Source organism: Vespa mandarinia, chromosome 1 (genome assembly GCF_050613455.1).
Source record: "Vespa mandarinia isolate Hongniang chromosome 1, ASM5061345v1, whole genome shotgun sequence".
NCBI lineage: Eukaryota > Metazoa > Arthropoda > Insecta > Hymenoptera > Vespidae > Vespa > Vespa mandarinia.
The window spans coordinates 5,818,656-5,841,763 of NC_140810.1; the positions used below are offsets into that span (position 1 = coordinate 5,818,656).

Genomic DNA, 23,108 nt, shown 5'->3' on the forward strand with positions numbered 1-23,108 from the left:
ATTTCCTGAAGTTTCCTTGGTAGTCGTACGACAGGAGTGATTGCGAGAGTTTTCGCGAGACTTTAAGACGGTAAAATTAAAGCAGATACGATCGTTCTTTCTCCCTTATTCCTTTTCTTCTCTTATTTTTTTTTCCCCTTTTTTTCTTTTTTTCTCTTTACTTTCGTCTAATTTCTCTTTCTCCAACTGGGTCCCTTCTTTATCTTATGAACGACACGAAGAAAACAAAATGAGTATCAATTTCTCGTTGGACAGAGACAGTAAGAAGTGGAGACGGTTCTTTCGTTAAAAGTACCCCCATTTTCTTTTATCTGCTCGTAGATATTCCACATCGATTGACAGGGCCACCGGTCGAAGGAATTCTTTGTTTGTAATAGCAGATTAAAACCTGATCGAATCATTCACGATACGAAGAAAAAGTAACGAGAAGAAAAATATCTTTCGTCTTCTAATTAGATTTAAAATCCTTTTTATAGATGTTATATACGAGAGATTATGTTAGAGATTTTTTTGCAATTAAATCCGAGTCTCTTGTCAAATGAGAAAAGAACAAAAAAGTGAAGAAAGATAAAGGGAAAAGGGAGAAAAGGCTCGTCGACGTAACGGTGCAACGAATTAATACAGTTTTCGAGGGCGCGAATAATTCCCGGCAATTTACTTCTGGCACTCGTCCGATTTTACGGTCCGTCGTCGTACACCGTTCCCGGCTATAGTAATTTTCATCCACGGGAATTTAGAGGTTGCATATATATCTACCTACCGATATATAAACATATATAGATACATACATACATATATACGTATATATACGTACATACATACATACATACATATAATACATAGAAAGCTAGTTACGTTGGATAGATACGTAGAGAGGCTCGCATACAAGTAAATGTAGAAATAGGTGAATGTTATATGGGCACGGTCGAAGGTGCTGCTCGACACAAACGAAGCGACACTATCCCGTACAGTGTATGGTATGCACTGGGAATATGGACCGTGCGTTTTGTCCGCCTCGTAATTTTTCGGTTTCATTTGGCTGCCCTCCAAATAGCTGCATATTGTGTCAGCTTCTCCTCAGACACGCAGGAAATTGCTTGCCCAGATATCGCCACAGGGAAACGCCATTTTCTGCCGGCCAGGCAACACACCGGGAAAGCTCTTTTAATTGGTTTCGTAGAATCAGAAAATTAGCCCGTCTTCCTACAGATACATATATACATGCATACATACATACATATATATATATATATTATATACATATATATATATACGTCCGGAAATGTCACGTTTCTATCTTCCTTTTCTCTTCCTATCGTTTCATTTCTTTGCTTCTCTACCATAATCACGATACAAGCGATTTCGCCATCCGTTCTCTTTCCAAAGTGACATGATACGAAGATAAAACTTAAAGACCTTTCAAATGATATTTGCCGTTTTGATTTCGATCTTTCAGGAAATTTAATAAGAATATATCTCGAAAAGAGCTTTCATGAAAATAAAGATATACGAAAGATCGAATTATTTTTCGAGCTATTTTACAATTTGTATCATAAAAAATTAATCAACTATTTCTCATACTCTTAGCTTTTCCCGGTAAAATATATTCGCCATTTAATCTCAATTATTTTTCTCGGAATTCAAAAGAGCACTTTTTTTATCTTTAGCATTATCATCGCTTCAAAAGAACTCAACGGAGAGAAAAAAACATTCTAAAAAATATCATTATTCAAATTAATTATAACCGATGGCTCTGGACAAAATCATTAACGAATCTGGAGAAAGCAACGAAAGTTATTTTCACGAGTTATAAAAATAAATATCCAAATTGTAATTTTACAATAGCCTCGAAATGGGATAATGAAGAATTGATATTTATAATAATCGATTGGTGAGACTTTTATATCGTAGCTCGTTCTATAAATTACATTCGATTCCAACTGAGATCGCGGTTACTCGACCATCAATTATTTATCATCGATGGACTCTCGTCGAAAGAGGGACGTACTAGACGTTTCTATAAATACGACGACACTACCAATTTAATCTGCTTATCTGAACTCGAGTGTATCCTCTCCAATACGGTTGGCATATCCTTGTCTTTTCTATTTCTATTTATTCCTTTTATTATTCATTCATTCTATTCCACCGAGAAAGGAAGAAAGAGAAGGAAAGAGAAATAGAGAGGAAGAGAGAAAGAGAGAGAGGAAGAGAAAGAGAAAGAGAGATAGAGAGAGAGAGAGGAAGAGAGAGAGAGAGAGAGAGAGAGAGAGAGAGAACATGCTCTTGTATTCGTAAATCAACACGAGATTAAATGTCCACATATCGAACGTCTATAGAAAATCCGTTTAATCTCAAAGGACTATTGTTTGTCCGATAGTTCAAAAGAAAGAGAAATATATAAGATGAAGAAACTAGAGTTGTAATGAATTTGTCAAGATAGTGAAGACAAAGTTTCATTGAGAGTTGAAAAGTACAAGAAGGTAAATAAAGATTGGAAGACTGCGAACTGAAAGTGAAAAACATTGGAAAGATTCCAAGGGAGCAAAGAAGCGAGCACAAAAAATTAGACGAAAGAGGAATAAAGAAAAAGAGAAGGAGAGAGAGAGAGAGAGAGAGAGAGAGAGAAAAGTTGAGGATTTGTTACGATGTAAAGAAGCAAAGTTGTAAAGGATGGATGACATGAAAATAGAAAATCACGAAGATCTAGGTAGATGGAAAAATAAAGAACAAATCAAACTTTGCAAAATGATAAAGAATGATTGTTCGAAAAGGAAAAAAAAAACTAAGACCAACAGATTTGTAAGACGAAGTGAGATGAAGAATAAAACAAAAGTCGAAGGAAGTAAAAAGAATTCTAGAAATATATCCGATCCCTCTCTAGAATTCCCAAAGCAAACAAGTATCGCTTTCCTTACGCAGAAGACAACCGCGTGATCGAGCTCCCAGTTTGTTAGAATTTTCGTCTATTTACTCGTATAGCTGCTCGGAAAAAGTGGATTTCTTTGGACGAACTATAGTAACATATGTCGTCTACTTTTCTTACGTAACTAAAAGATGTTGTCCCACATAGTATCATGTGATTTACCATATGAGTTATAAAGAATAAATATTACAATATATTTACCCTTTACTTCTATAAAGTTAAGAACAAACACAGTTATTTAAACATAAACTAATAATATCTAACAAAATTAATTAATAATAAATTATATACAACGGTTTAAAAAAGAAATTTAATTTCATTATTTAATATTTAATTTCACATTAAAAACTATTTTGGAGAAATGATAATTTTTTCGTTTCCTCTTTACGTCCAAACCGTGGAAAAGAGTTCTCTCTAACATTTTTATTTTTTCGAGAGTCTCTTTGAATAGTACGCTCGGCTCGAGCTTTCGAAGTTAAGCCAACGTCGGAAAAGAAAACAGGACGGGAAAAGACAAGGTTAGCCGTCGAGGAACTTGGCTTTACAGAAGAAACAAAACGTCCGATTGAATAAAAGATTTGCATGAAAAGGCAATAAAGATAGCCTCGTATATTCCTCGTGAGAGAAAAAAAAAAAAAAGTAAGAAAGAAAAAAATACAATGAAGTTCCTACATATCTCATGTTTGCAGAGGAAACAAAATTTGAATTGGTAGGTGGGAAAGGAGGAAGGAAACAAAAAACAATAAATGAGTAACAATGTTACTTGAAATCAATGAGGAAGATAATGAAAAATAAAATGAAGAATTATGTTCGTGTAATGACATGCCAGAGAGATTCTCGGGACACAGGCAAGCAGTAAAAAAGATGTATCCACAATTACCATGAGCCATTCCAACGATAGATTAATTATGACATATGGTAACTCTCGCTTCTATGTGTTTTCAGCTTGTCTCGGTGAGTCCACATATGTCTGCCTATTTCCTCTCTTCCCTTCTTTACATTTATCTGCTCGTCTTTTTCGATGAAACCTGTTTCAACTGTGCACGACGAAAACGAAGAAAGCGATAAAAAGAAGGAAAAAAGGAAAGAAGGAAAGAAAGAAAAAGAAAGAAAAAGACAGATGAAGAAGAAGCGGTAACGAAGAAATATGGAATGAAAAAGAAAAATGAACAACCATAAGCTTACATCTGTCGAGCATGTAAATACACAGGAATATGAAAAAGTCTTTTCAGACTTGCAATCTTCTTGTAAATTCGTGATTTCCCTATCTTTCTTTCTTTTCTTTTTTCTTTTTTTTTTTTTTTTGCTTTCGTGTCCTTGATGTGGCGCCAAATAAAGTGAAAGAATGAAAGAGAGAGAGAGAGAGAGATGATAATTGAACGATTTATCGTGTCGCGTCGTCGACGATCATCGAAAAGGCACGCTCTTGTTCCGAGCTTCTCGTGATTAAATCGACTCCTTCGGCTCGTCTCATCTATCCGATTAATTTCAATTAGCATTAATGATCAGCGCTTTAAATACGCTCGTCCCATTCCATGTTCCCTCGTTCCACCAATTCTTTCTGTTTTACAATCGGAGAGACGATGTAAATTAAATCGTAAGCTAAATGCTTTATGAACAATTTAAAAAACAAAAAAAAAACAAAAAAAAAAACAAAAAAATCGAATCTAACAGTAAATTGTTAAATCGAATCTAACAATTAACGAAAGAGCAAAAACATTTAGCTGTTCTTTCTTATTACATTATATTAAAATATAGAAAATTTTGAAAATGCAATTAAGATACACAAATCAATGTTATTATCTTATCGTGAAATTTTGATAGATTAATTTATCATAAGAAAATAATTAAACGTTTCTGCAATGAATCGATTATTTTACGTATGTACAACAATATATAACCACACTGAAATATAAATCATAAATCATAAGAGTCAAAGGAGTATTATTCAATGAGAATCTGCCAAAGACGTCAACGAGTAAGGGAATATCGAAAGTACATGGATCCAGACTCCACACTCGTAATCCTGGACGTCATGGCACGAGCGAATGTTCAACGTCGTAGGAATAAAACATCGTCGAATAAAAGTAGCGTGGTAGTCATCCTGAGGATTTGAAATAAGTTCGGGATCAAGTTTATGATGCTGAGCAGGCGGGTACAATCAACTGAAACGAAGTGGGACCTCTCTTTTCACTTTCTCTCTCTCTCTCTCTCCCATTCTACTCTTTTAGCTGTCGCTGAGTTGGACCACACGTGCGACGAGATCACGCAACGAATGAACTTAATATCCGACTATCTCGATTATTTCGAATATTTTTTTTCGTAGTTCTACCATGAATGAAGTAGTAATAAAAACATAATATATAATAAAAAAAATATATATATATAAATATAAGAAACACAAAATATATATGTAAGAAAACATATATGGGTGCTCGGTTTATGTCAAAAAATTGTAATATCTTGTGAGGGACTAAATCTATCAAAAAAGATTTTTTAGAAATTTGTTTGATATGAAGGGACACATCAAATGATAGCAAACTCTTCTTTTTTCTTTTTTGCAGATCGAGTGGTAGAAAAAATTACAAAGTCAAATTCAATTTTTTTTTTTAATGGCACTATATATATTTTTCTTTTCGTAGTTCAATAGCATTTCTTGAGAATTGAATTTAACGATGTGATATAAGATCATATATGAAATAAGATCATTTATTATTATAAAATGTTATAAATTATATTATAAATTTCTAAGTTGATAAGGAGTATAACCCAGTTGGTGGTTATTAGGCTGCATACTGTAAACAAAGGCCGAACTATTTATTTCCCTTTACGCTTATCAAATTACCGACCTAAGTAAACAAAGTTTATTTTATAAGAAGTTCCGCCTTTGTTTATATATATATATATATATATATATATATATATATATTGTACATAAAATAGATATTAATCAATAGTGAATATCTCCTCTCTCATAAAATATAAATAAATACTGTTTATATAAAAAATGATTGTATATCAGCTTAGCATATTAAATTTAGGAAATAATTTAATAGATACGAGTATTATTAATATTTTAAAGAAAAATAATTATTATCCATGAAAATTTGTAATGAGATATATATGTTTATACTGTTATTTTGGCATTTCGAAATCCTTTTTGAACAGCTAGAAACCATTTTATGTATTTCCGTTTCTGAATTTGAGTGTTCCGATAACGTTTCGTACGATGAAACTCGAGGGATTTATTGATCATCGGTGGGACAAAAGTTCCGGAGTTTCTCTCTCTCTCTCTCGCTCACCCTTTCTCTCTCTCTCTCTCTCTCTCTCTCTTGCTCACCCTTTCTCTCACTCTCTCTTCTTCTCCCTCTCTCGTATACGCTCGCGTTTTCCAACTGAAACTCAAACGGCCTTCCTGCCACGAGAGACTCGTTTCGAGTCTTCCTTGTGGGAGGACATGGAGGAAATGTGTGAATAAAACGAACGATTTCAAACGGTTTATAGGAATTGTTTGACTTCATGGTATCCGTTGAAGAGAAAAAAAAATTCTTTCAAATCGTCGTGAGAGAAAAAATTAACGTCATCAGTAACATTGATATGAATTTCAAAGACATATTATTATTATCCAATATTTACTTGATAATTTATTAGATAATCGAATTCACTTGTATTAATTTATTTCTGAAATAAATTGTTTTATTCATTTTTTTTATATATATATATATAATTACCAAGAATAGTGGACTTTTAGATATTACATAAATCTTTTATATAAAGTTTCATTATATAAATTTTATTATATAAAGTTTGTATTCATTTTTTATAAAATCGTCAAAAGTATTACACCAAAAATATAGAATCTTTTATTATTCGTTATTATTTTCAAGATTGACGTTTTTAAAATTTAATCGTTGTTTTAATATGAAAATTCGTAATGCAAAATGATCAGAGGGAAATTTTGATGTATCTTGAAATCAAGAAATAATTAATAAGACGAGAAAGAGAGAGAGAGAGAGAGAGAGAGAGAGAGAGAGAGAGAGATAGAGGGAGAAAGAGAGAGAGGGACAGAAGAGAGGGGCAGAAGAGAGGGACAGAAGAGAGGGACAGAAGAGAGGGACAGAGAGAAGTATAAAAAATGTATCACTCGCTCGCGTTGCACGTATAATATATAAGGATGGGGTGGGATGAAGACGTGGCGAGCGTCGAAAAAAAGGATGAGTGGATAAAGGATGAAAGGGAAAGAGGTGAAAAAGTATGCAAAAAAGGCAGGAAGAAGGTCAAACATGCAAGCACAAAGCTTTCTGGCACATCTGATGCGAGGTACGTGTACATATGTACGCCCATACAAAAAAGCAATGCATTCTTTTCGTTACACAAATTCTTTTTTATCGTGATTTTGATAAAGTGTAATCACGTCCTGAGTACCTTGATTACAAATCGTATGGAATATAGCGAATGATCGTTACAAAAAACTTCTTTATACAATTATTTGTTTGATCAATTTAAAGCATTCGATACGTTCTAAAAAGTCCTAACTTTTATAAAATTTTAAAAAGTCCTGACTTTTATAAAATTTTAAATCATACATTTTCCTTTTCGTTCATTTTTATTAATAATATAATGATTGAAATTTCATGTAAAAAAGAAACAAAAATAAATAAATCTTTAAAACGGACCTTGATTTTCGAGTTCTCAAAAGTTAAAAGAAGCAACAGCGTAATAATTCCTTGTCATCGACAGGCAGACAACTCGTTAAGAGATCAAACAACTTTGGCAAACGAGTAATGAGGCAGGGAAATGAAGGCAGAAAGGAACTATGGAAAGTTTAAACTCCTTAGAAGAAAGACTTTGAATACGAACAAATTAATTTGTAGGAAGGTACGAGTGATAATTAGGCTACCGAGTTTGGGTTCGAACGAAAAGAAGAGAAGGTTTTCCTTCTAAACGACTTTAAACGTGCGGAAGCCGAAAAGCGAAAACTGTCGGTAGCAGCCATGGGCTATACTCGGTTAAAGGGGAGGATAGATAGATAGATAGATAGATAGATAGATAGATAGATAGATAGATAGATAGATAGATAGATAGAGAGAGAGAGAGAGAAAGAGAGAGAGAAAGAAAAAGAGAAGGCTATGAGGGTGCCCACAGTCGAGCCTGTTTTGTTTACGAGCCTTTTGTCCCGCTCGAGAAGTAACGATCATTCGTTATGTGGCACTCGTCACGCGAAAAGCTTTCTCACTCTCGGCTAGGTGAGAAACTTCTCTCTTTCTCTCTTTTTATCTCTTTTTCTTTACCCACTCAGCATCCACCCTAAAGCCCTACTTCCTCTTCGACTTCTCTCTATGTCTCTTTTCTCTTTCTATCATCTTTTTCTCCCTCTCCCTCTGTTTCTCTCTCTCTCTCTCTCTCTCTCTCTCTCTCTCTTTTTTGTCTACTTCACCTCTTGCTCTCGTCTACTTTTAGGTATCCGTACTCACGAGTGCAATTTCTCCACGTAGTTCTTCTCGTATATGCATGTGTGTATGTATGTGTGTGTGTGTGTGTATGTGTATGTGTGTGTATGTATGTGTATAACTATAAGCAGAGAAGCACAAGCGGCACGAAACAAAGTTACCCGGAAATACTCGAAAATGTCACGCTTTTTAAGTGTCGAAGCCCCAACCATAAAGTTAGAGACCCAGTGAAAGGTTTTCTCTTTTCCTCTCTTCTTCTGTTTTTTACTTTTCACTCTCTTATCTTCTTTACTTCTCTCTATCTTTCCACTTTACCTACCTGATTACCCCTCGTTTGTCTTCGCGAGCTTTTTCGGTTTAGAATTTTCACTGGAGCAGCTTGATGATACCCCTGATACTAGTTGTTGTTCCTTCATTCTCTCAAACTTTTCTTTTTTATTATTATTTTCTTTAAATTATATTCTCTATTCTTTCTTCGTGAAAGACGAATCGCATTACCTTTTGCTTAATTAAGGAGACCGTAAACGATTCAGATTTTTATGCAACTCTCAATAATAAAAGTCGAAAGAATCAATTTATTTATTTCATTAATTAATTCGTTCGCCTGTTACAATTGCTACCATCGTAACAAAGCAATTAATTTACACGATTAAGAAATAACTAGTCTGCCGTGTTACATCACAGTTACGTATTTTATTCCATTGAATTTTCCGATACTTCAAACAACAAAGCAACATGAAAAAATGAATTTAATGGAAACTTCAAATAAGGGCCTAAAGGACATTTAACACATTTTTGGAAAAAGACGATTCATAAATTACACGGTATTCAATAAATTGTGATGAAAATTTATCTTTGGCTTAGACTTTTATTCAAGTGAAGGAACAAATAGAATAACTAGAGGTCCAAATGATATATTTTATTTCATTATTTATTACATAGAAGTAAAATAATTAAGGTCGGCAATAAGCATAATTTTTCATATTATATATGTGTATATATATATATATATATATATATATATATATAAATATATATATATAAATATATATATATATAAATATATATATACATATATATATTTAAACCACCTATTTCAAAACTATGCTTTAGACCTTTCCTCTATAAGTTTCAAACATCTAACGTGCTTCTTGTGTTCAACATTACATCGCCTTCTGACAAGATGTCTGCAACTTGTGTGTACTAAAACGATCGACAGGAACTGTAGAACCATACTTTATTGTTAATTCAACTTCGACCAAAATGTACTATAAGCTCCATAGATTATAATTAATGCAAAATTAAAATTATTAATATTTTGTATGGATACTTGTAATACAATACGAGAAAAATATCAACAAAATTATTGATTTCATTTACTAAACGAACATGTCAACATAAAAAGAACGAATGTAATAATTTTATAAAGCCAACCGATTTTCCATTGGTCATCGTACAAGATCAAGCAAGAAATAGAAAGCAATAAATTGTGAGATGAAGGAATAACCGTCGGAGTAAGGAAGATGCACGATCGAAAATGAACCTATTGCAGGGATACAATAGTAATGAAAAAGAAGAAGAAGAAAAAATGAGAAGTGTCGAGAAACTAGTAAAAGAAAGAAAGATAGACGGACGAATAATGGGAAGGACAGGTAGAAAAAGATGGCCGACCGCAAGCGTGTTTTATTTCGCACGAGATACGTCCAGCTTGTTTTACGAGTGCGTTCGTCCGAAAACGAGAGCGTTGTTCGCTTTTTCTTTTTGCTTTTTTCTTGTTTTCCTTTTTTTTTGTTTTTCTTTATTCTTTTCTTTTTTTGTTTTTTTTACCAACAACGAACTTCCCTTTCTCTTCGCATACTTCCTACCCACCGAACTTTTTTCCACGTTTCTACCTATCTATTCTTCGTTCCTTTTGCTCTCTTTTTTTCCGCCACTCTACCCCATCCATTGCATTTTCTTTTCTTTATTCTTTTATTATGGTTGGTACAACTTTCCATCGTGAAATGGCGAAGCATCATGTACCTTTTCTCAACCGTCCGAAAATTCCGCAAATCGGACATAGCCACGCGATTCTACTTTTCGAATACTTCGCCAACTTCTCTCTCTCTCTCTCTCTCTCTCTCTCTTTTTTCTACAATGAAATAATAAGATGCATTGTACGATAAAATTTTTGATTTGAGATCGATTAACACTCGTAGACGAGAATGTACATGTATGTTCATGTCAAAAACATGTTTATTAAGAAAACTAAAAAAAAAAAAAAAAAAAAAAAAATAAATAAATAAAAAATATTTACAGATAAAGTCAAATTGTTCCGTAGAAGAATATCGAGAAAAGCTTTCAATACTTCAACATGAGAAGTTTACAGAATTCTTTTTTAAAAGATAAGGATGGACGTTGAGGAATAGAAAATCATTGTTACAGTGAGGATATGAATGCTTAGAGGCACATGAATGGCGATTCACTGGCTGATAAACCGCAGGATTATGCGCGGGAACGTGGTGAGGGGTTGTATGGGACATGATACGAGTAGACAATATATATTATAAGGCAAGTTATACATAGGGAAAGAAAAAGCTGGAGGAGATAGGGAAAGAGAAAGAAAAAAAAAAGAAAAAAAGAAAGAAAAAGAGAGAGAGAGAGAAGGTTAGCGAGTCTTGAAATATTTTACACTTTCCCAGCACGCGCCTGGACCAATATGTCTGCCTCAGGCAACAACAGACTGTATCACGTTTCCACGATTTTCTATGGTTTTTGCATTCGATCTCTGCATTTACTCTCTCTCCTTCTCTCTCTCTCTCTCTCTCTCTCTTTCTCTCTCTCTCTCGCAAATAATACTGTATTTCGTATCTAACATGGCACGATAAACCTCTTCAAAGGAACAAATTTATAATAAAAAGAAAGAGAAATTATTTATGAGCATCAAACATAGACATATAAAAGAATAATTCTCATAAATCATTCTATCTAAAAATCTTTCTCTTACGAAATATTTCATTCGTGAACTTCGATTTCTCATAATCGTGATTTTCTATGTTACGATTAAATGACGTAGAGGTCGATAAAATTTCAACATTAATTCTTAATTAAGATTTGAAAGTGCGCGACGATGACAACGTGAAGGATATCGAAAGTGTGTGTATGTGTGTGTGTGTGTGTGTGTGTGTGTGTCCATCTTTCTTCCTCCTATTCGTATTCACGTCGAGTCAAAAGAACAGAATGATCGATGAGTCACGACGAATTATTGGGTACAAACACGGTTACGATGAGCGTTCAACCAATCGACGCCCACATCCGGAGCCCATCAGAACGTCCCAAAAAGAATACGTAAAAATACGCAACAACGTCCTAACGTTTTCATCGTGCCGCTTCTTTAACGTTCCTGTCTGCTTTTTCTCTCTCTCTCTCTCTCTCTTTCTCTCTCTCTTTCTCTCTCTCTTTCTCTTTCTTTCCTTCTCTTTTTATCTTCTTTTTCTTTTTTACATACACGACAGAACGTATTTATATCTTCGGCACGCAGAACATTTTTAAAGTATGAGGGGTGAAGAAAGATGGGCTGATGCGTATGTATTACGAAAAGTCGCCTTTCCTTCAAATCTTTCGGCTTATTACAAAATCATAGTATTTGGAGATAGTCCAAAAGCTATTATAATCGAATCTTTTATTAGGAACTCTTAAAGTTGTTATTTATTGATCCACCAAGAATTTTGTAATATGTAATATATATATATATATATATATATATATATATATATATATATACACACGTATGTAAGCTCTCTATATATATTGTAATATTAATGTTTACGCATTTAGGATAGTAACTTAAATTATATTTTCTCAAACGTGATCCTACTTTGGATTTTCTCTTTCTTGTTTATTTTCTTTTTTTCTTCTCATTTTTCTTTCGTTTTAATTGTGTGTCCCTGTCCCTGTCACGTAGAAATTATAAATAAGCATAAAAAAAAAAGAATCAAAAGACAAACAAAGATTTTTCGTTTCTACCGATAAAGTAATAATAAGATTAATTCATAAATTTTAATCGAGTCGAGAGTTACTCTGTTTTTAGAAAATTACTCCATCGGTGGATTTTGCCACGAACGAGCGGAAAACGCACGTCATTTTGCATTTCTTTATTTTTCATAATTTTAAACTCAATATTTTCCTTCTATTAGCCCGACGACCGACTCCGGGATGTTTCATCTCTCTTGTACTTACCAACTATATCTCTCGACGATCCGCTTCCTTCTTCTTCTACGGTTTTCTTAAAACTTTTTTAAATCGAACTGAACGAGAACATTATGAAAATATTAATGAAACAATCTCTTTAAGAGAGAACGGAGTGTCGATATTTTTCTTTTTTTTTTTTTTTTTTTTTTTTCTTTGATTCTTATCTTTAATTTAATTCTTTAATTAACAAAAAAAAAAAAAAAAAAAAAAAAAAAAAAAAGTACAAGAAAAAAAAAAGAAAAAAATAAAGAAAAAAAGTACAAGAAAAGAAAGAAAGAAAAAAAAAAGATAAAGGAACACGAATAATCGAGTAATGGGCTCTCGAACGTAGAAAATCGAGAAAATCGTGGAACCATCTCGTGTCGACAAACACTTCTACCTCACAGCGAGTTCTATTTTTCCGCTCTTCGCTTTAATGGAGTGCGCTCCCTTGAATCAGGATGAGTGGAAGAAGGTCAGCGATTGCAAAGAGATGAAAGAATCTCTGTTCTGAGATTACGGACAACGAGGAATAAAAGAAAAGGGTTTTTCGTTAACTCGTAGATTCCTCCAAAATATTTCTATTTTTATGTCTCTCTTTACCTATTTTTTCTCTTTCCCTTTTTCTACTTAATGTCAGATACATTGTATAAAATTACGAAAAAAAAAGAAAAAAGAAAAGAAAAGAAATTTCAATAGTATCGTTACAATATGACTACATATGAAGAGCAAGATCGCATTCTGAAAAATTCAACGTCATCGTTTTCATTTTATATTACCTCACACGATTTCGGTCTATTTCGTGAAAATCGCCGGGACGCTCGTTCCGATCCGTCATCAGACGGCATATTGACCAGTTTATTGCAAAGCTTCGTTCTCAATTGCTGACAATAAAATGTTACTGTCCACTCATACATCAAAATCGTATAACAATAAATCAAAGCGCGTCTGTATTTTCGAATCTCTCGGTTTTCCCTTATCAAATGACGTTTTTCCATATTCAAATTCTTCTCCATAAAACACACGACAGATTTAGAATTACAGATTTTAGAAAGCGCAGGAAAGTGAACACCGCAACGCGACGGTTTAATATTAAATTTAATTCGCAGCTGAAGATTAATCCTTAAAAAAGCAACGAAGGAGGGACGGGTAGGGGGAGAAAGCGCGAAGATATGAATATATTTTCTTATTAAAATTTATGATATTATTATCATTCTAAAGAGAGTCTCTTACAACGAACAGAAAATCCTCTAACGATAATACGTCGAGCAGATATGAGCGAAGCTCTTTAACTGCGATCCAGAAAAGAACCGTTTTATCGATTGATTAAATATTCAAATAATAAAAGCAACGCGAATGCCGTCTTTAATCAAAGAGGATCAAAGATTAATCGCGCGATAAATTTCAATGTTTCTTTGAAATATTGACTTAAAGGAGCTGGAGAGGAAAAGATGTTTTTTTTTTTTTTTTTTTTTTTTTTTTTCATTGTTCCATACTCTAAGGATAATATTGTAAACTTGAAATTTCACAGAAAGCTGCCGATAAGAATTAGCACAAATTGATCGTTGGCCAACTATTAAATATTGACGCGGTAGATGATAACACAAAAAGCAGTCATTTCCGCAAGCAGAAAATTCCGGAACAGACTTGATACAAATGAGCTTAGGGGAAGAGAGACGTGTTATCTAGCATCCTGCGGGAGCTATACATCCGATCCCCTTTCTGCGTCGCTTAGCTAAATCCCGTTACCATCGATCCCTTTGCATTCGTGATAAGCAAGTTAAAAATCAAGGGAAAAAAGTGATTAAATCTATGCCTCTCTTTTCTTTTTTTTTTTTCTTTCGAAAAGTTCTTTTACTTATACTTTAAGAAGAACGTAATTTATAAATATTTAGCTTTCGTCATTCTTAACGACAAGATAATTTTCTATCTTATCCATAGTGTAACTTTGAAATTCGTTTCAAAGGAACCTTTACTTTTTTTTCATGTTTTTTCTTTTTTTCTTTTTTTTTTTTTTTGTAACTTTTTCACATTTCTTTCAGAATAATTATGGAATTCGTCGTCATCGATCCGCGATATGAAAATATCCATTTCATTGCAGCGAGCTAGATTATGAGATTCTCGAAAAGAAAGAAAAGAAATCCCTCACTACTCTTCAATGATCACTGTCTTTCAAGGGAAAAGGTACGTTCTCGTCATTATCCTCAAAGGACTTTTCTTTATTAACTCCGCCCCTTCTATCTCCAAACAGTTCTATTTAAAACTCTTGGTATTCACGAGAGATCGGCGAACAACTCGAGAACTTTTCGGTAAAATGAAGGAATGAATATAATAAAATAAAATGAAATAACGGAACGAGCAAGACAATTTTCTTCATTGTTCCGTTAAAATTTCCACGCGCTTTGGTGAGAAAGAAAGTCGTGCGAACGAAAGATGTTCTTAAAGGAAACTAATTCAACGGCAACTTAACTCTGAATTTAAGAAATATGTACTTTAAAGCGTTTACCATTTTATAAGAGTAAAAGTTACCATTTCATTTCATCTCCGTTTCTTATTGTAAATTATCTGTTCTTCCCACCCCACCTCTTTTCTCCTCCCCTCCCTCAAAAAAAAATGTTTTACAAAGCCAGTCGATTAAATGAGTAATATTATAAGAGCGATCTCTCGAATAAGACACGAAGAAAGAAGAGACGAAATTTGTCAAACTCATTATGAAAGTCGAGCGTGTTCTTCAGTAATTCTAACGAAACAGATATCCATTGAAGGATATTAGAAAACGATAGTAACGGAATAAAAATGTGACAAAATGAGTGATATTAAAACGCAGATCTAAATACGAAATAAAAAGTATAAAAATAAAAATGGACATGTGAAAGAGTAAAAAAGAGGAACACGAAATTCATAGGATTCGGAATGAGAGTTGAGCAGTCTCAAATAATTCTAACGAAAAAGAGATTCGTTGAAAGAGATTAGGGGATCGTGGAATACGTTTATGTACCCGTCAGAGCATACGTCGACTTTTACTACTATCCCGTTCGAACGAAACGGTACGCGTGGCTTGTGAACGCTTTGCCAGTGCTTGGTTAAGGTCACTGCGGTGAGGTTAGCGAAGAGATGAAAAATCCTCTCGGCGAATTCCCACAGGAATATCGCGGCACGGTATCCTTATAAAACTGGCAGATTAGACCGAGGCGTGACGAGGGCTGGAAATCCGCTCTCTGGATTTTAAGTATCCCACTGACGCGAGAGCGAACCTTTCTATCCCTTTTCAACCCCTTTTTCATCCTCCCTTCTTTCCTTCTCTACAAACTCCAAAGGCCGCAAAAGGAAATAGAAAATCGTGGAATTGAGCTTGACGACGTGCGACGCGAACCGGATTACGTTCCTTCGTGTCTCTAGCGTGCTTTTTCATTTCCTGAAATATTTTCCTACGCAAAATATTTCAATAAAAAAGACGACACATGGTGTTATTAATCTCGATCGATCTTTCCAAATTAATTGGTTCGTTTTAAAATTATTTCAAATGTATTCGAATTTCATCGGAATTTTGTTAATAATTTTTTAAACTTTGTCAATTTAACTTTTTCATATTTCTTTCCATCGATTAAATCGTAGAAATAATGAAACAAAAATTTCTATAGATCGATTATATACCTTTATTTATACGTATCGAATTACAAAGCTATTTATTATTTATTTGACTATTCGAATTATAAAAATTTATATAGACCACATTGTACCACTTAAATTGAAAATAAATTTTGTTTATTAAATACCTTTTTACCAAACGAAGATCTCAGTCCGAAAGTACACATATACGAACATTAACCACATATGTTCTGTATTAAAAAAGTTTACTCGACGAAGCCACCTTTGTAGTTTCTTCATATGTTTTTATTGAACAATAAAATAGAATAGTTAACACGTTATTTTGTTTTTAAAAAATAAAAACGTAACAAAAATTAATTAACAAGTTCGAACGAAAGGTTTGTTCTTTTAAAATTAGTCAATCGGCTTTGAAAATATTTGAAACGTTTATGAATTTCATTTAATTTTGTTACAACCTTTTCTAACGTGGTCTATATTTGAATGTGTGCGTTATAGCAATAATAAAATGAATAGGTATGAATTGTATCAGAAGTTAGACTGTCTCTTTTGTGTTACCTTCATTGTTGTGACTGTGAGATATATCTCTGGTCATTTTACGATCGAAACACAGTATCATTCACGTTTTGTTATCTTCGAATAAACCCTCGTTGTTCGACCGCTTCTAACAACGAAACGATCCGAGCAAAATGACTTCAAAGTTGTAATATTGTTCTTATCGTATATACGTTAAACTTCATTCCAATAGATATTAGATAGTCTATTTTTCTGATTTTCAACGCACAACTTGTTCTTATATTACGTTGAAATAATAAAAAAAAAAAAAAGAAAAAAAGAAAAGAAAAGAAAAGAACCAATAGTTTTTCAATATAAGTCGTAAAAAACAAATACTATTATTATTTAAATAAATTTATCATCGAAAAGAAACGTTTGTCTTGATCTCTTCGAAGACACTGACATAGATGGATGTCTTAAATCTAGAGACTAACGGAAAGGCTCGAATTGAAAAGTCAAGAGTGAAATCTATTCCAGCAGGATCGTTCGAAGTAAACTATCGGATTTATATGGTCAAGAGCTATCTTACGAGAACGAGAAAATATTTTGTGTATCCCAAGGAGAATCGCCATCGTACTCGGACAGCGTAAAAATGGAAAACGATTTATATCGTAGCAAACTCCTTCGAACTTCGTGAACATTGGACGACATCTAGAACGAAAGGGATAATAATATCCCAGAGAACTTTTATCTAGCGAGAAATATTCATCCAATTCCTAACACTTGAATTACTTTTCTTTTTGGCTTACCTCTTTTCTCTCCAAAGAAATCTGATCGGCCATGGATCGTCCGGAGAACGAGAAAGACCAGGAACAATATTCTGAAACAAATTTTATTTATTAAAAATATTGTGGAATAATTTGGAAGAGAAAAAAAAATAAAAAGAAAAGTTGATAGACAAATAATATACATATAATGCGAACGCATATATTATCTTATAATGAAAATCGTGAATGTTATTTCGATGTACAAATAGTCAGATATTGGAACAAATGGAAAGAAAGCCTGATGCTGTGAAATATATAATTTAATTTCTGTTAAAAAAAAAAAAAAAAAAAAAAAAAGGAAAAGAAAGTAAAAAAAGAAAAGAAAAAATTTCATTCGTAAAGACTATCGACATATCTCAAAGCGCGTATCACTAGACCGAACTAATTTTTTCGTTATTATCATTATCAACATTTCCCTTTTCTTTTTTCATCATTCCTAGGCTAGAAAAGAAAAAAGAACCTTCAGGGACCATAGGAAAAAGGTAATACTAATTACGAAGGAGGAGAAAGCGGGAAGAAAAGGAGAATGGCCAAAAGTGGTGGGAGGGTATTTAGGATAAGAGGGCAAAAGTGGAAGATGGTAACGATTAAAACGAAAGCGGCAAGACTTGTTCGTCCTTCTACAGTTTGCTCTTCCTCCTCCTCATTCTCCTCCTCCTTCTGCTGTTGGAGGATAACGGCGGCAATAGAGGAGCTACGTGATCTCTCGCGGAAGAAAAGCATGAAATTAACATTAAAACGAATCGAAACACTGACGTTGTTCCTTCAGGCGGACAATGTTTCAACGTACTTAGATACATTGCCCTACTTTGAAAAATATTTAACGAGAAATTAATTCTGTCGACATATATATATCGACGAAGGATTATGTCGCAATATTTTTCATGTCTCTTCAGATTTCGCCCATTCTTTTTTTTTTGTCTCTTTTTTTCATTAGTAACAACAAGAAGACTACGATCCTATTTTTCTCAATCAACCTTTGTTTGCTCGTTGAAATATTTGACACGAAGTTCTCTCTCTATAGGAATATTAGTATGGAGACAAAAGAATGCAAATTAGACCGAAGAGATAAGAATTTCAATGTCGGAAACTTCATGTCTGACTTATCTTTTTTGTTTTGTCTATGTATACATATGCATGTAATAAATGCAAATGTAAATATTTGCAGATATGATGAGTATGTAAGATTAGAACTATGATGGCATTTCATAAGTATGAACTTTGTATTTTAATGCGACTGACTAGAACACGGCCGTATTGCGAAACACCGTGAATGCGATCTTTTTGAATGAAGACGTGTAATGCACATCATGTAAATCGTCCATGCTCATCCAGTCAAGATCATACTTCGATGGAGTAAATGAGACGTATAACATGCGGGATATAAATCTAATAAAATTTCACTTATTCCGATGATACTTGTTTAAAGTCGTTTAAAGATAAAATTTCTGTTGACAAAAAAACAGACTGAAATTTAATGGAAAATATAATTCAAGAACGATTTATCTCTTCGAATGCTTCGAAATAAATACCCGATGTATAATATATACATACATATGTATATAAACATATATCTATTTATATGTATATATATTTTATCCTTTAGAAGGTCACTAGTATCAGAGATATTTCCATCGATAACCATGACACGTAGAAGAGTCTCTTTATATAATACAGAGAACGTTGTCCTGCGAATTGCGTGGGCGTTTGGCAATAGATGTCGGACATGAATCACGATCGAGAATTCCGGCCTTACGTAATGCGTGTAATACACAGACAACAATGTCTCTAAACTGCACGTACGAGCACGACCAAGCCCTGTGTCGATGTCGATTTCCATCAATTGATTGAAAATAACGTTTATTTTTAGCAATGGTTACATGGAATTTTTCGACGAAAGCGAAAAGGTCGAAATAATAATTGTTAAAATCAATTTTTAATGTAAAACGTACAGTTACATAAAATCAAATTTGATTTGCGATAGAAAAACTCGTTAATACAATAAATTTGCTATATACGTGATTTTAGAATATCAAAAATTTCTTTGAAATTCTCATCACGCAAACTTGCAACAATGCACGGAATGTAAATGAGATAGAAATATTTTTTGTCGTTAAAGAAAAACTTTTTTTAGAGAAGAGAAATTTATCGAACTTGATCGATCGAATATTCTATTCCGAGCGAATGATTGTATATCTACTCGATATTACCAACATTCTTACGCGAACGACATTCTTATTCGTTTCTCATTCCAGCCGAGTAACGTTTAACTTCTTTCTTTCGGTTTTCTTAATCGATTTGTAAGAATTGAAATTAGTTTCAATACAGTTCTATTCTTCGGCAAATATTAAAAATCATTTCTGAGATATTCGCTATAGAAGACAACAGAAATAAAGAGAATATTTCCAAGAAATATAAAATCTATCAAAAGTTAAAAATAGGTAATCTAGTGGTCTTAAGAATAAATTGTATTTTTTCTATTCTTTTTCTTTTTTTGTTTTTTTTGTTTTTTTTTAATAACAACGAATATAAGTAGAATAAGGATGATGTAAAACGATTTTCCTACGAGATTCAAGCTCTAGTTTTCCGGTTGGACACGTGGCCTACAACAAAATAATGACATCATAAGTCAAGCCAACGTAGCGTGCTTGAAAGATCATCTCAACTTCATCGTCCTGGCTATTTAACAAGAAACGATTCGCGAAATGAGAATGTACATCGTCTGACCACTTGCCACAGCATCGATGATAATGATAACGAGCAAGGACGACACCCTATTAACCTACTGCTCGAGAATATCGCCCATTAAAAGGGTATTAAAAGAATACAAAGAATATTCCAAAAGCTTTACCGTACACGTTACTACTTCCAATTATAGGAATAATTAAGAACAACGACTATGATGCTCAAGGAAACGATGGCATAGGGTTTATGCTATTTCTACTAAAATAAGACTAGTTAACACCAACTCCTTCGTTTTCGTCTCTTTCGTATTCGATTCGTCATAATCCAAAAGATAAAAATTTTTCTTTTTCTTTGGAAGGCTCAACGTTTCATGATATCGTGCTTAAAGATATAAATCGTAAATAGATATGTGAAATATATTTGTAAATTATATAATTAATACACTAGATTAAGGTACTATACAAGATGTCCCATCTAACTTGTGTTTGTTAAACATCTTGCTGATTGTTTTTACGATAGAAAAAAGTGCCAAGGTGAAAAATATTTTCATTTTTTCTCAAAGTTACTTTTCTTCGAGATTTTTAAATCATCGGTATCTTTCTTTAAATGAAACTTTACGATTTTTGTTGTTGTTTCGTTTTGCATATAATTGACTTCTCGTGTCATTCTGAATAAAAAAGTATTATAGTACAAATGTCGTATAATGTCGAAAAATTATTAGTTTGCGAGGTTTTTGGAAAAAAATCTCTGAAGATTAATCTGACTGCAACAAGCCATAGATATTTTTCTTTTTTGATTGAAGTTAAAAAAAAAAAAAAAAAAAAGAAAAAAAATGTTAGAGGAAAAAAACGAATGGCTTAAAGTAGACTACATATTCATGATCATATTTTTGCAATAATGAATGTGCATATGCACTAGCGAAGAAAAAAATATCATCGACCTCGAACCATTCATTTTTTGTCTCCAACATTTTTTTTTATTACCATAATAAATCTTTCAATAAATATTCTTGAAAGCGTTATCATAACGTTCGTGAAAGTATGCAATTGATCGAGAGTAATCGTCATATTAATCAAAAAATTGTATTAACATGTGTCACATATGATGAATAAATATGTATTTATGTCTCTTGAGTGATCCACGAAGAATGATCTAACTATTACGATCACTATTGTGAATGTTCGAATACCGAGAAGCGACTTTATCAAGCGTTTTATTCTTATCTCATATCGAAACGTCCGAGAAAACGAATTAACTTAATTTAATTTATATTATCAATAATTATCCAAAAACGGATATTAACGGTTGAACTATGGTTTATATTTTAGCCAACAAATTTGTAAAATTACTTTATAAAATTTGTAAGATTACTAACAACTTTGAAAAACAATTTGATAAATTCCAATCATAATTAGCAATTCGATATTTGAAATTTTACGTGTAAAGTTTGAAGTAAACATCCATGAAAATTTGTATTCTGAATTTTCTTCTTTTTTTTTTCTAATATCTAAATATAAATCTAAAAGAAGAAAAAGAAAAAAGAAAAAAAGAAGAAAGGAAATCCAAAAGAAAAAATAAAGTCAAGTTCGTTTGCGGTCGACGTCACAGAGAACAAGCCAAGAGATTAGTGGCACCAGCGGTTAATCAACGGATACAATTAGCACATTCTCCACACTTTTTCATTTGCGTGACCATAAATCTCGAAGAGGCGGAAGCGACCGCAACGATTTACGTTTCGTCGTAGTTCCCGCGAGATCAACGGTTGCTGGACCGCAAAATCCAGAAGGAAGGAACGACTTCGAATGGGTGGAAAAAAAGGGAGAAAAACAAGACAGAAAAAGAAAGTAGCAAAAGAGAAAATTTATTTCAGCTTTCGAAAGGACAAATTGGCAGCCTGTGCACCAAAGTGCAAAGTTTTAATAAAACCTCCGACGACTATGAAAAAAATATTTTTCCATTACTTTCTGCGACAAACAATTCGGTAAAAAAAAAAAAAAAAAAAAAAAAAAGAAAGAGAAAAAAAAAGAATAAAGAAGAGAAAAAAGAAAAAAGAAAAGAAAAAGAAGGAAAAAAAAAAGCTGAAGTTCGTTCCAACGATTAATCCGATACCCGTTAAAGGCAACTGCTCTGATAATCCTGAATACGAATGACCACTTTGAAAATGATAAATTGTAAATCCGTGGGGCGGACCCAACTGGTAGCGTCCATTGTATGCATATTTTCAATCTCAGCCCTCTGTTATCGAGCTTGTTTCATTTGGCGAAGTCCGCTTGAATAAATAACTAACGTCACCCCGACAGATGCATTGAAAACGTAATGGTACCCAATGGGGGAGTCAATAAACCGATAATACGATGAATTTTATTAGAAGACCATTTCATGCTATTGCTTTGTAAGAAAAGAAAAGAAAAAAAAAAAGCAAAAATAAAAAAAGAAGAAACATCGGAATATACAAATCTGAAAACTTGACGTTTAATATTTTTTATATTTATATTTTTTAAAAGATTTAAAGAACTTTTTCTTCATAAAGTTAACATTTTTTTCTATCTAATCTCTATGATAAAATAAATTTCAAAGTAAACTAAATTACTAAACTATAATAAAGGTTTATTTATACGTTTCCAATGATAAAAAGTGATAGAATTCATGATATAAATTAAGAACATAAACACTAGTTAAAACTAACGGGAGATTAATGTCAGATAGCTTCTAAATTTTCTAGATACGAAGATAATAAGTCGAATAGTTTTACACAGTCTGATACAGACTCACGTAATTAAAGCTCTACGGAAGATTCGGAGGATCCAAAAGAGTTTTCAAAACTTACATAAGCTCTCGTAATTCCAGTTAATTCGTTCGAACTTCGACTTAATACCCAACATCTTCCGAAACTTGGTTTAATTAAACTAA

The 23,108-nt window shown here is 32.9% G+C and overlaps 1 protein-coding gene across 5 annotated transcripts in view; it reads right to left on the minus strand.

Moving 5' to 3' along the window:
* The window catches only part of Mp (collagen XV/XVIII-type protein multiplexin), a 205,225-nt gene that overhangs the window by 169,732 nt on the left and 12,385 nt on the right, over positions 1 to 23,108 (minus strand). For all 5 annotated transcript variants that reach the window (XM_085660425.1, XM_085660420.1, XM_085660434.1 and 2 more), the window contains one exon: positions 17,496 to 17,566. In XM_085660425.1, coding sequence (XP_085516551.1) covers positions 17,496 to 17,566 — 71 coding nt within the window. The remainder of the gene's footprint in view (positions 1 to 17,495; positions 17,567 to 23,108) is intronic.